At 40.9% G+C, this 14,844-nt stretch overlaps 1 protein-coding gene across 1 annotated transcript; it reads right to left on the bottom strand.

Moving 5' to 3' along the window:
• Positions 1 to 381: 381 nt before the first annotated feature.
• stc1 (stanniocalcin 1) lies at positions 382 to 11,590 on the bottom strand. Its single transcript, XM_036578529.1, has 4 exons — positions 11,065 to 11,590; positions 4,889 to 5,031; positions 2,921 to 3,132; positions 382 to 2,166 (listed from the first exon to the last, which is right to left on the bottom strand). The coding sequence occupies exons 1-4, from the start codon at positions 11,177 to 11,179 to the stop codon at positions 1,884 to 1,886; spliced, it is 753 nt and encodes a 250-aa protein (XP_036434422.1). The 5' UTR covers positions 11,180 to 11,590; the 3' UTR covers positions 382 to 1,883.
• Positions 11,591 to 14,844: the final 3,254 nt, after the last annotated feature.

The raw sequence follows: 14,844 nt of genomic DNA, 5'->3' as shown, positions 1-14,844 counted from the left end.
TCACATTGCCCTCCAGTCTTAATTTATCTGCACTTCCTCATGAAGCACTTCAAACGAGATATCTACTCTTCCACCACTGGTAAACACTCTGAGAGAAACAGGCCTTTCATAAACATTGTATATTGCATAGTGTCAAGAATGGCTCCAGAAAACACTTTGCAGTGACTGTTCCAACTGTTTATATTAAGTGTAGGTTTCCTATAGAATGGCTGAATTGCATCACCCACCTATTACTTATGAAGTAACTGGTTAGCAATACTGGATGTCAATTTCCCCTAATACAGGCAGAATTTTTAAAGCTGATAATATACTCTAAACAACAGTCTATTGTTGACCCTGCACAAATGCACAGTAAATGGCAATGCTCTCAACACTTTTTTTGTTTTAGTCTTTTTAGTGGTCCCATACAACACTTGCAGAGAAGGTGACCTGACTCAAATGACCAACGTGTTCCCCCATGACCAGCACAGAGTCATTACATGGGTCTTATACAGTTAACTCAACAAAGAATAGAGTGAAAGGTCCCAGAAATCTAAGATAGCCCCCAAAAATGGGCACTCAGCAATGTAACTGTACTTAGAAAAAGAAAGCAAAGAACATGTATATCGGTAAACTACCTCTAGCTGAACCAATGTAGAATATCCATAGAAATGTAATAAAATAAACACTTAAATAAAATAGTAGGAAAATAAATATGAATAAATCAAAAGGCTTTTTTTTCTTAAATAGACATCGTTTTGCTTTGCAGCACTGTTTAAACTGTGCTTCAACCCACCTCTGTATGTCATATTCACCAGGGAGCAAGTTGTTCATCTGTCCAATAAGTTTTCTGAAATGTGATGTGACACTAACATTGCACTAAAGGGTTAGTGATAAACTTCCTGAACAGGTTTTCTGCCGTATTGTAGCAAGAGTTGCAGAGGAAGAGAATATTTCAGAGGAGTAAAGAAAAGTTCCAATAAAATTCCTTTAAACCACTTATGTTACTTAGTGTTTTTTTCTTAGAAAAATAAGAGATGTTTTAAAGTTAAATGGTCCCTTCCTTCACATCTCTACTTTATTGTGTAAATATTGACCTTTAGTTAAGTATGGCTCATCGACACCTAGTGTTACTGCACTCAGGGTCTATGAGATATGGCATCTGGAGTGAACTTCAGTTTTTGGTCTTTTTATGAATTCCTGCACAAAGATTTTTTTTATATATATATTTTATATATATATATATCACCTAGTAGGTGAGCTTTCACAAAAAGGCTAGTGGCAATTTAAGATTAACAGCTAAAAATAGTAAAATATCTGTTAATAAATAAATAGTACACTCTCATATTTATAGCACATGCCAACTATTTCACATTAACAATAGATCCAGTATATATACACACATTTTCTTCGTTGTAATCTCATTAAGATATGTTGATTAGAAATGGTTATCTATAATTATCGTATTACTTTTGTTTTTTCCCCTTTAGATACTTTCTTGAAAATAATATATTTATAATCTATCTAAGAAGTCTCTACACAATGGCCTGGATGTAAGGTTAATCCTCATGGTTGACGGTATCTACATTGACTTTGTAAACGAGACTTTACCTGTGCATGGATCAATCTCTGAACATGAAAAGCTTGGTTGATAAAGTAGCCAGAATTCTCCTTTGAATTTTAGTTATTTGTGTCAACATTAATGAAATATTTTAACTGATAAACAAAGTTTTGACATTCAAGCTGTTTTTATATAGGTGCATGCCTTTTTCCAGTTTCAGAAAACGAATGTATTCCTGCATTTTGATGGGAAATGAACCACTATTATGTTTCTTTTGTGATTTCATTTTGCAATAGGGTATGTGTGCACGATAACTAAGTTTGGACCAGGAGATGGGCTGATGTTAAGAGCTGTCACCAGTGTTGCGTTTCTTGCTGAAGAGATTCGCTGCATCCCTGTTGCGTAGATTAGGTGGGTTTTTGTGTGTACTGGGGCTGACAGACCACCGCCAACCTCCACGAGTCTCCGTCCCAGTGGGTACTACGGCAGATGGGCAAGGCTTGTTCTGCAGTAGCTGGAAGAGCATGGCAATCTCAGGCCCTAACCGGGTCAACAGATTCGCCCTCACCAGGTCTACTGTTTCTTCGTCACACTCCATCAAACTCTGCAGCAGCTTCCCATAAAACCTGCCGAGAGACAAAGAACGCTCCCACTGAGCAAGTGCCACAACAAATTTGCATGTTTAACAACATTACGCAGGCACATGCAATGCCAGGAGAGCAATGGAAAAGCACATGAAAGCTAAACGGAAATTGAGTTCCTCTCATTGCCTGTTGGTGACACACAGTTTGACATCTACTAAGCTCAGAACACACAAAAATAGAGCTTAATATTTGCTTCATCTGAGTCTTACTTGCGTAGCAAACAGGAAGCAACAGTAATTTCATTTGATATTGTATGAAAGAAGCTACACTAAACCTGTCCATTACCATAAAAACTAAATGCTTCTTATTTATGCGAGCTAGTCTGATTTCTTATGACTTTGAAGTCATGAGATTATTTAGGGATGCCGTCACATTAGAAGACTTCATTTAGTTACCACCTCGACTTACTTCATAGTTAGTCTAGCTCAGGTATAATCTGTTATTAAATAACAGCAAGTTATTATGGAAAATGCTTGACCTATTTCACTGAGATAATGACCCCTCCATTTGTTTAACGGGTCAGTTACTCAGTGTTGTAACATGATAAGACATTACATGATATTAACTCTTGGGCATGTTTTTCTACTTAGATAATGACTCTCCCTGGACTTCAGAATATATAATGGAGAACATTCAGTTTTAGTCCCAGACCATTCTTAAGCTGTACATAAAAAAACTTTTACAGTTTCCTCCTCATGATCCAAGAACCAATTCTAAAGGTACTGATAAGTCTTACCTGTTGGGGAAGTGGCTGGGCAGTTGAGCCACTTCTGCAATGGCCTCTGGGTTCGACTTGGCCACAGTGCAGATGTCCAGCTTGCTGTAGCACTCTTCCTGAACTTCTGAGATCATCCTCTGGAAGGTGGAACAGCGGCGGACTGTAAGAAAGACCTTGGAGGTGATGCCATTGGCGATGCACTTCAGGCTCTCCTTCACAAAGGCCTTGCCCTGAAAAATTGTATAGAAGAGCATGGATGATTTTAACAGTTTGAATTCTTTAGAACTTTAAACATATATATATATATGTGTGTTTGCCATTATCCGTGCACTTTCAGCAGTTTTAGACGTAAGCCTTGTAGAAGATGCCAACCAACTATATAACAGTGATAACAGTGGTCCACAAAAGTCTGTAGGCACCCCTTCTAATTAGTGGGTTTGACTAATTCAGCCAGAGCTGTTGCCAACAGGTGTATAAAATCTAATCTAAAGATAAAATCTAATCTAAAATCTAAAAACACAGCCATGCAAACTTAGACAAACAGTGGCAGTGGGTCATACTGAAGGGCTCAGTGACTTTCAACATGGCACTGTCGTAAGACGCCACCTGCCTGACAGCTCATCTGGACTTAGGGGATGTCAGCAGAATGCTGCCTGCCCAAATAACAGTTGCAACTGCAGAGTTTGATGGAGCAGGAATAATGATCTGGGGCTGTTTTAATTGTTTGGGCACCTTAGTTCCAGTGAAGAAAAATCTCTCTAAAGGTCTATAACAGAACGGAAGCTGAACAGAAAGAATCCCTCGTTCCAAAATTTGTTAAGCCTTGCTCCAAAATTTGGTAAGCCTTCAAAGAAGGAGAAGAAACCAACTCCAAGAGAACCAGTCATACTGTTGTCTAGTCCTCTGAACAAGTCACTAGTTTATTGTTGCTACTTTGGTAATGAGCTATATTTTCTGGAAAACTAATAAACATCAGTCAATATGCTGACTTGTGCTCTTGAAGGGTAAGCAGAAAGCAAAGCTATTCTTCATCACAATGAAAACACTAGTAACCTAGTTATCAGTAACCTGAACTTTGACACAACACATAATTACATGTACCAAGAAACATTCTTGTGTGTTAAAACTTTAAGACAAAGGGTTTCAGGAAGGATCTTAAGTCTTGTTTTAAAACAACAACAAATTCCAGATAGACTTCACCGATTGTTGACAGTGCCAAGTAATTAATATGACATTACATCTGTCACAATGGAGGTTTTATTTTGCACTGTAAGCTTTTCTCAGTGTCAGGTGAACAAAAAGCCTGTTTCAACAATTTTGAAAACCCCTGGCAAATACTCATGGCAGGCTACTAAAGAAAATGTGAACTAATGGATCATAGGCTATATAAGACAATATCAGTCAGTCATTAGCCCTTGGCCCACCTGATAAGGACAATGTTGAGTCTGTTGTAGAGCCAACATGTGGAAAACTGGTATAAAACAAGCTGTAAGAATCACAAGGAAGAGCAGTGGAAACTCTGTTCTTGAAGGGTCTATATAGAACCATGAACATTCAAAGAACCCTTTCTATGATTAAAGCTTTCTCTGCATCATGAAAGGGTTCTTCAGATTGATGGAGAATGTGCTGTAGATGAAAAGGGTTCTATAAAGCTCCAAAAGGGGTTCTTTTGTTGTCAGACTTGTTACAATAGAAGAACCCTTTTCAAAAAGGTTCTATGTAGAACCATCTACAGCACATTCTCCATCGATGTAAAGAACTCCTTCACGATGCGGTGAACGCTTAAATCATGTAAACGGTTCTTTGAGTGTTCATGGCTCTACATAAAACCATTTTCTTTACTAAGGAACCCTTTAAGGACCATCATTTTTAAGTGTGTAAGAAAAAGAATGTGCATATCAAGGTGATGACTTGCAATCATGCTTGTTAGCTTTTATTTAATTTCTTTAGGATATGAACACTGTCTTTATCAATTCCTCTACTTACCTGAGTATCAAATTTAGCAGCGCTGTAGAGAAAGGACTTGCAGATGTCATGCATTCCATCTGTGTCACATGTAGAGTTTTCAAGACAAGCGAAGGCACCACAGCCCACTTGGAGGGCGCTATTCAAACAACGGGCCACGTCCGCTGCAGAGAAGATAATGCCATTTAGTAAAGATACAAAGCACTGTCTGTAAGACTCCTTGGAGATATAATCACCAAAATACCAGTATAAATGTTTTCACCCTTCTTTGAAAGCTTACCTTATTAACTGCATATGCATCACTGAGTGATACATTATGTGTAAACTATAAATAAGTGAATATATCTTAGCAGTGATTCTCACATTTGGGATTAATGAGGAAACTTCAGGAGATTGAAGAGTGAAGTTTGGAACATATTTTGGAAAGGTGGTTAGTAGCTGAATGTGCACACAAATGAAAGCAAATGGAGAATACATTTTTAAGTGCATCATTAACTGGGGAACACATTCTCATTATCATTTTGCATTCCCATTAGAGGTGTAAATACCGTTCAGTCTGGGGGAAAAACTATGGGCCTCAGCTTTACTATGGTTACGGATGATCTCATGTGAATTTCCATTCAGTTGTGATACCAAGTCAAATTCTTTCTTGTATAAACTTAATATGACAAATCACAGCATGCTTGACTGGCCACTAGACACCCTGAAATATATAAGACTAGGGTACAGTTTAGAATAATTACTCTATGTTTCCACCATTGGCAGTGGATTTTATGAGTACTCCAGGTTTTTTTTTCTGCTTTTGGAACTGGGTTTGTGACCCAGTGAGCTGAAAATACCCGCAGCAGGCCTCCTGGGGGCTTTGAGGCAGTCTGGGTGTTGTATGCCCTGCGTTTGCCCCTGTAGGGAAGGAGGGGGAGGGGTGATGGGTAAGAAGGGAGTGAGGGGATGTGTGCCATGCAGTATTGGGTTCTGCTGACTGTCGCTTTTGGCATGAGACTTGCTATTTTCCATTACCCTCACATGTGACATGACAATAACGCTCAGCTCGGCAGGCAAAAGCGCCAAAACCACCTCCAACGCTCCAGTGCCAGGGACTATAAACACTTCACCGTACAGACTTGCACCGTGCGCTGGGTCAGTGTCCCACCCCGTATTAAAAAAAGGGTTTTCAAAGGAGGAGTGTGTGTGTGAAAGAAAAACTGGTGTTGCTTCAGACCCATTGTTCTGGCTCTGAAGGAAAAATGGGCTGCGTATTGCTGTGTCAATGCAGCTGGCAGAGGGTAGACTTCTGAAATAACCAGAAAGCCCCTAAATGTCATAGAATGAATACATCTATTGTCCATAGGAGTAGACTGGGGCAAAATCTGAGATGTACGTGGTATAAAGGACATTTGCTTACTGTACGCATTTGATCTGTGCAGTGCTTCAAGTAAAGCAAAAGATTTGGCATGGTGAACTCCTAACAGTTTGATTACTCAAAAATCTGGTTGCAGACTGCATATCACATCTTTGTCAGTTGTGCATTCTGGTTTGACTATAATTAGCTCAGATCGCATCCTTGTCATCAGCAATTTGTAACGTTAACTGCTTTTAGGCCTTATGGCCACAGGTGTGTACAAAAGTGTGTCCAGTCAGTCTTTTAGTGTGTACAGTAATGCATTGCCTAGGCTTAGGCCTTTTTGAATGAGTATACAGTTACTTTTTGAATAGTACACAGTTACTGCCTTCTTTGCAAACATGCAAAGCAGTATGTGTAATACATGCTACCTGACACAGAACATGAAGGCTTTTCAGTAAATCTGCTCTGTGACAATGCCTGTTGTAAAAACAATATAAAAATAAACTTTGACTTATTACATTACAAATACAGAGATCAAAAAACAGCATATAGCCACAGCACTACTGCTATAGAATTATCAAAATTAAACCAGTATTGATGTGCAATTTCTGGTAGATTTACTGTGGTTGCTTAAGCACTGAAAGCTATAATCAACCAACTTCTGCATCTATCTGGTAAATGAGAAATGCTTTCATCCCTGTGGACATTCTGACAATCTCTGGACAATGTAACTTGATAATGTTTTTGCCAGTTTAAGTCACACCTGGTGAGGTATTGCTGCTGCATTTAAACAGTAAGTGTGATGACTCAAACCAATCCGGAGTTCGTCTTGATATTCTAAACAAAAAGAAAATTCCTGAAGAAGCTAGTCAAACTAATACATTAGCATAAATGTTTCACTAAGTGTGAAACTTTATCATAATTTCATAATTTCCTAGTATTCTGAATTGAGGTGTCAGCCATAGCAGGAATATTACTGGATTTCAGTTTTTGTCCTGCTGATATTACAGTCAGATACGTAGGCCATTAATATCTACAAGCATGATGACGACTGAACTCTGGGGTTCCAACAATGGTCTTGATTTGAAACAGTGTAACTGATTTTACCTGCGGCTATTGTATTATTGTTGTAAGATTAGCTTTGATGAAAAACTCTGACTAACTCTACTCATGTTTAAACACCTGTGGTGCATGACGTTAGCAGTGGGGAAGTGCGTTAGCTGGCCCCCTGTTTGAACCACCAGACACCATCCTGTACGTCATAAGTAACCTTACAGGGGTGAGTTGTGCTCGTGGAGTTGGGCCACACAGATAAAACTCTGCACAGACATGCTGAATGACCAAGGTGAACAGTGGAATATGGGTTTGATACCTTTACAGAGCTTTTATTGTATGATAATGGAGAACAAGCAAAGAGGTTGGACATATTATGACTAATGAAACGTGAACAAAACAGGGTTCGCTCTCAGATAATGTGTGTGGGTGCCCTGATGAGTTCTGACAGGTCAAGACTAATTTGAGCTCCTAGAAAAAAATCAATAGACAATGAACCTTCTTGTCTTCCGTGTCTCTCTACCTCTCTTTTTTTCTCTCTCTCATCTACTTGGCAAGTGCATTACAACCACAACAGTGTGCGCTATCAATTCACTGTATACAGTGGTTGACTCGACAGGTGATATTACTGTTTCCCACACAAACTAATAAGATGAATTGTTGGGAGTGAATAATTTATATTCTACAGTTGCATAGTTACCTGTTCGGATTTCAGCAACCAGAGTTCATGACCCCAGATTGAACTCGGTGGGTCAGAAGTTATGCTAAACTGTGGTAAACGACTCCATTCTCCATTGCTTCACACTACACATTGGTACTGTCTTAAAACTCTACCTGGAACGGCAAAGCCATTTTTCACAAAATAATGCTGATATTCATCCTAAATAAAAAGCACTTTTATTTTCGGGTCCTCACAGACTTTTTCAACATAAATACATTTCTCAGAACGATCATGTTACTGTAATAAGAACCCCTCCTCTCCCCGCTTGGGCGCAGAACCGTGGTCCGTTCGCTCTGCGGCCTACATATGTTTATTTTCCAAAGTGTGTTTTCTCTATTTTAGGTCATACTGTAGCACTACTGTCTCTTTGTCTCTAAAGCACTGAGTCAGTACATGTCTCCCTGGCAACTAAGTACAACAGGAAGTTATGCAAATTCCAAGTGGAGCCTGACAAAGGTTTGCACGTCCCCTGTCCAGAAACAGAGCAGAACTGAATGTCCCGTACCACACACAGATCCACTTCATTCAACACGTTGACGAACCGTCCTCGCCGCATTTTAATTACTTTCCCAATTTATTATGCTTATGGTGATTAACCCTTTAAAATTCAGGCTAATTATTCAGCCATTAATCTTAATACTTACTCTTTAGTAAGTATTATTGATATTCAGTAACTGCTATGAAACTAATGTGTCAGCTGGGTAGTGAAGAGAGTGAGGGAATTAAGTGGTGGGTCCACACCTGGGTGCAAAGGGTTAAAGTGGTCAGTAAACTTTTATGGGGGAGTTCATTGGAGAAGCTAACTTAACATAAAAGGATGAGACGCTGTGGTTAACCCAGCTTTTCTAAGTCAAGCTGATATCTGAACGCAAGCTTGTGGCTGTTCCAGTGACCTACACTCTCTGTTCTGGCTGTGAGGTCCTTTAACCCATGAAGGGCTGAGCTTTGCTGTGCTGTGCACCATTTTCTGCTTTTGCATGACCCCACACTGGTGGCACATCAGCTACACTGCAGATATCAGCTGGATTTAGAACTACAGTAGCTCATCCTTTTCAGGTGCTGCTTTCACGGATTTTATGCAATGTAATCCTGCCAAAGCCACGGCGGGAATGAATGAATGAAAGCTCATCCCCTCAACAGCAGGCCAACAGCTAGAGCACTTCTTCCACCCACTGTCAACGCATATTAATGCCCTAGTGCCCTAATAATCACCCTTTTCTGCACGAGCTCCCACGACGCGTCTTCTAATCCTTCCAAGCAAACGCTGACGTTACAAACCTGCTCTGCATCCATTTTGCAATGTACGTTATGGACGCAAATGCTACTTCTGGCGTCTATTGCACGAGCCATTTGCGAAAGTGTCAATGCAAACCGTTCACGCAGAAACCCTTTTTCCGTGGGCTAAACGAACGGAGATGCTAGCAGGCTGCAAATCTGTCTAAAATTGCAGGGCTGCACGGATTTAGAGCCCGTGCAGTCTCGTGCGCAGGCTCATTCTGGGGGCTTCAAATGCTCACTGACCAACCGGCGCCGTCCAATAGGAAAGTCCTTCAGAAGTGCCTGCAAAGCACGAGGCTGAAGTTGGCTTCCTATTCGCCAGCTTCTTGTTGGAATTTTCACGTTCCACCTTAAACAGCATAGCAGTTACATTCTGGTGCCTCAGGCCCGAGGCGCCAGAATGTAACTGCTGCACCATTTAAGGTGGACCAGGATGATTCTAATAAGAAGCTGGCTTTAGCTCCGTTTGAAAAGCGGCGACGAGGGAAGCCAAGAAAGATCGCGCCTTCGCTTCGCTCCGCATCCACGCGTGACACCGAGACGCAGGAGAGCCACGATCTAATTCGAGTGCACTAGCTAACCACAACCCCCTTAAAGGGGAACTCCGCCAATTTTTCAAAATTTCTTCATAACTAAATATTTGAGCTATAAACACAGTCATTCGGAGTGGTTTGGCGTAAATTGTTCCGTTCTAGAGAAACTTACCGAGTCAGAATTGTTCACAGTGGTGGTGGTGGGAACCGGACGTCTGAAGAGTTCAATGCCTCTCAAAGCAAGTTATTACATGACATGATTACAAATACACTGCCTGAGGCCTGAGATATTGTTTTATGGTACTTTTGAGATAAAATATTTTTATGGAGGAGAGGTACATGCAGGGTATTGTGAGGCAAAATAGTCCACCGAAAACTACTATTTTACCATCATTAACATTACATATAAAAACTCAAAAGCCACGTAGGTTAATTGGTGGTTTTAGATAGTAAATAAAATGGCTATATCAAAAAGGGTGATTCAAGGGTTCTTTAGTAAAGGCAACGGTTCTGTTTAGAACCATAAGTTCTCTTGCTTAAATGTTTTCTGCATGGTGAATGGTTCTTCAAATTGATGGAAAGTGTTGTATGTGGTTCTGTACAGAACCTTTTTGAAAAAGGATCTATATAGCAGCAAATTAGTTCTTCTATCGTTACGACGTTAAGCTTGTAACAATAGCAGAACCCTTTTTGGTGCCACATAGAGCCCTTTTCAAAATTCTCCATCAACCTAAAGAAACATCTCACTATGCAAAGAAGCATTTAAGCATGCAAACGGTTAGAGACAGACGAGATAAACGGCCTATACAGTACTCGTGGTTCTCAATAGAACCATTGCCTGCACTAAAGAACCCTTGAAAAAACATCTTTTTAAGTGTGTAGACATGGCGACCCCTGGTTCCTATCACCACCACTGTAAAGACATCTGAGCCGGTAAGTTTCTCCACAATGTACCATTTCACATCAGACCACTCTGAATGGTTTGTTCACATCTCTGTGATCAAACTGTGCAGACATATTGAGAAATTGATGAATTCTCCTTTAAAAGATGCTCTACACCGGCCAGATGCAGCGTAGCTTGCATCTTGCTAAAGCGTCGCTAAAGTCAGGCGATGCAATGAATGGAAATACTGGAATGTGCAGCAGATGCTTGGGCGCGAGGCTAGGGTTTAATTTTTTTCTCACGAGCGTGCACGAACGCTTGCAGCGAATGCAGCGGGGAGCAGAGCATGGATGGTTTGCACATTGCACTGAAAGCGGTGTTACTCACAGGGGCTGTTGGCGGAGAAGCGCGCTCTCCTCGGCGAAAACGACTCGTTCAGGTCCAGCTCGTGCGCCGACACCACGAGCACGACGAGCAGCACGAGTCCTGTCCTCGGCGGCATCTCTCTCTCTCTCTTTTTCTCCTTCTCTTTCTCTCTCCCTCGCGCGCTACTCAGCAGCAACACGACGCTTTCTCCTCCTGCAAACGCGGCGCTCGCGCTCCGGACTCCGCTGCAGATTTAGATGGATGTCTGTCGTTGCCGGTGCTGCTGCTGCTGCTTATTGAGCTCGAGCTCGCTATTGATCTTCCTACCCCTTTCTCCTCTTCTTCTTCGTCTTTTTCTTCTTCCTTCTCCTCCTCCTCTTCACTCCTCTTTGCCAGTTTCTCCTCGCGTGCATGACAGGAGCGCGCGGGTCGCCGCTTTATATATATGGCAATGCGCGATAGACGTCGTGTGCCCCGGGGCTTTCGCCCAATCACGGCGCGCCGTGCCGCTCTCGCGCGCCTACATTCAAAAATGCATGCACGAAACTTTTTGTTTTCTTTCTCTCACTCGTTCTTTCTTTCTGTCTTTCTTTTTTTTCTTTTTCTCGTCTCCAAAGCCAAGCGCGTGCAGTCGCAGCCTGCTGCCACCGACCCGTGCAAATCTTGTCTCTGCAGTCACAAATATCACCGTGCAAAAAAAACAGTAAATATTGTCGCAACCTTAAACTGTTGTTGTATCCAAATACTGGATTTGCAGGAGATAGGGCGCGTGCCTTTCCGGATCCTTTGCCCTGAATCGTCTCGATGCACCACGACTGAGCATTGCATTGTGTTTTTTGAGCTGATAACGAATGTAATAGCACAGTCGATTTAAACTGAAGAAGTGCAGAGATGCAGCACCACAGCTCCACGCACGCTTCTCCCACTCAATAACTCAAGCCTTTAAGACGAAGTCTCAAGGCTAAGGAGCCACGCAAAGACTCTTAAGCATTATGACGGCAGTTCCTTTTCTTTTGGACTTTTTTTTTCAACACGTTTACAATCATTGTAATTGTTTTAGAACTGTTGCAGCTTCAGCACTGTGATGCCCATCACCATGCAGCTCGAAACCACAGTTTGCTTTAGTATTGCTCTTAGCAAATGAGTGTTGTTTCTTTTCTGCATGCCTTTGTTCAGTTTAATAATCCATGGCTCATGTTTCAACTGCATGCACACAGAGCGTTGCATTGTAGTCAAATTTTTTTATGTAATTCTTTTATCGCACTGGCATTTTGATGCCCACCCAACCCTGCTACAGCCATGACCACCACCGCCACCATTGAGTCGCAGTTGTTGATGCAGCCATGGGGAAGTTTTGATGGTGAATTGTTCATGTAAATCAGCCTGATGATCTTCGGTGGAGTTTGCTTATAGCACACAGTTAGTGCATCAGAACAGGAGGCGCTCAGAACGTGCAGAGTTTTTGCAGTGTCAAATAATATTCCTTTGCTTTTTAAAAACCCTCCATTGCTGAGGTCTGCATTAGTTCATAACACTTCACTTGGTCATAATAAATCACTGATAGTTGAATATATAATGAATGGCATGGCAAATCTCTCAGATCCTCAATCAACAGAACACATGTTGATTAGAATTCTTTTCTGTATAGGAATGCATATGCAGAAAAGAATGCTAAACCGTTTCCAAAGTGCTATCACTGTTTGTTATACACTATATTGCCAAAATTATTCACTCACCCATCCACATCATTGAATTCAGGTGTTCCGATCACTTCCATGGCCACAGGTGTATAAAACCAAGCACCTAGGCATGCAGACTGCTTCTACAAACATTTGTGAAAGAATGGGTCAATGTCAGGAGCTCAGTGAATTCCAGCATGGTACCGTGATAGGATACCACCTATGCAACAAGTCCAGTCGTGAAATTTCCTCGCTACTAAATATTCCACAGTCAACTGTCAGTGGTGTTATAACAAAGTGGAAGCGATTGGGAACGACAGCTACGAATTGGTAGGCCACGTAAAATGACTCCCAACTTTGTGGGAACAGTTTGGGGATGGCCCCTTCCTGTTCCAACATGACTGCACACCAGTGCACAAAGTAAGGTCCATAAAGACATGGATGAGCAAGTTTGGTGTGGAACAACTTGACTGGCCTGCACAGAGTCCTGACCTCAACCTGACAGAACACCTTTGGGATGGATTAGAGCAGAGCCTGCGAGCCAGGCCTTCTCGTCCAACATCAGTGTCTGACCTCACAAATGCGCTTCTGGAAGAATGGTCAAAAATTCCCATAAACACACTCCTAAACCTTGTGGAAAGCCTTCCGAGAAGTGTTGAAGCTGTTATAGCTGCAAAGGGTGGGCCGACATCATATTAAACCCTATGGATTAAGAATGGGATGTCACTCAAGTTCATATGCGTGTGAAGGCAGACGAGCGAATACTTTTGGCAATATAGTGTACATTAATGGCGAAATCTGTCCTTCAGTTGGCTGTTGCTGTGAGCAGTTCATTAACTCTTGCTGATACCAAACTCAATTGTAAAGTATATAGAGGCGATTCATATATTTCTATGCTTGAATGTTTTTTTGTTTCTTATTGTTTCTAACTATACATGAGCATACACTATGTACGAGCATCAGCAACACTTGATTTGATTTTTGTGATACTATTGAAAACCTGAACCTCTTAAATGGCCAGGGCCTGCCGATGGGCCCTAAGTTTTATTACACACTTCTGTAACCTAATAAAGCTCAGCCAGTTTGCACTGAAGTCTCTGTAGTTACTACATAATAAACCTTAGTATGTAATAAGCCTGTGATTTTATCCACATGTGGTGTGTATTTATGTACTTATATTTTAAATGTACTTATGCATTTCTGTATTGAGCAATCTTCAGATATGTTAACTTCAGTGATTGCAAATGAAAGGCCATAATTAAACCAATTTCCAAGATGTAATGAAAGGTAATGGCTCTGTGATATAATTGTTACAATGTCCTGAATACACTGGGCCAGATGGGTGAGAGTAAGTGCATTGTACATTTGTAAGGCAATTAGTGTGCTGGCTGGCAGCACAAACTGGGCAACAGTAGTAATGGAGTCTCTAAAGTGCAAATCACCACAAGGGCATAGTATACAGTGGTTAGTTCAACAGCTGAGAGGAAAAAGAGAGTGAAGTTCTGAAATAGAGAACTTTAGAAACAAAGGAGCTTGCAGTAATGGTCATTCTCCCACTTTTAGCAAATAGCACTTTCATTTCAGCACCTTTTAGCCAGAGTAAGTTCTATGTGTTTTTAGAAAGCTCCTTGGCTGTACCTTCTTTACAGAATATGAGCCTTAATTTGATACACAAAAAGTGTTGTGTGAATGTAACTTGTCTATGAAGGAGGGGAATTCACAGCTTGATCATTTGGTCATCTAATTGAGGATAGAATTAAGGGAAAGCTCTTCATATAGCAGTTAGAAAGTATCACAGGGATAGAATCTGTAGATAGAGATTCAGCAGATAGCTTTGGGACAAGTAAGGATCACCTGCTGTAAATACTGGGGCCTCTACTGCTCTAGAGAATGCAATTTAGATGTTTTTCGAACTTTTACTTGTATTAATATATGAAGTATTTTCATATATGCATACCAATGATGTATAAATAAATATATATGAAATATATATACATGTATTTGCATATAAATATCAATACAGATATTGAAACCTTAAGTATTGACAGATACCAGTGTTGAAAAACTAGTAACTAGTAAGCTTTAAAACAAGCTGTTCAAATAAGCACTTTACTCAAGATAG

Source organism: Colossoma macropomum, unplaced genomic scaffold (genome assembly GCF_904425465.1).
Source record: "Colossoma macropomum unplaced genomic scaffold, Colossoma_macropomum, whole genome shotgun sequence".
NCBI lineage: Eukaryota > Metazoa > Chordata > Actinopteri > Characiformes > Serrasalmidae > Colossoma > Colossoma macropomum.
Note: the sequence above shows the minus strand (reverse complement) of the source record. Positions and strands in the feature narration are given on the sequence as shown.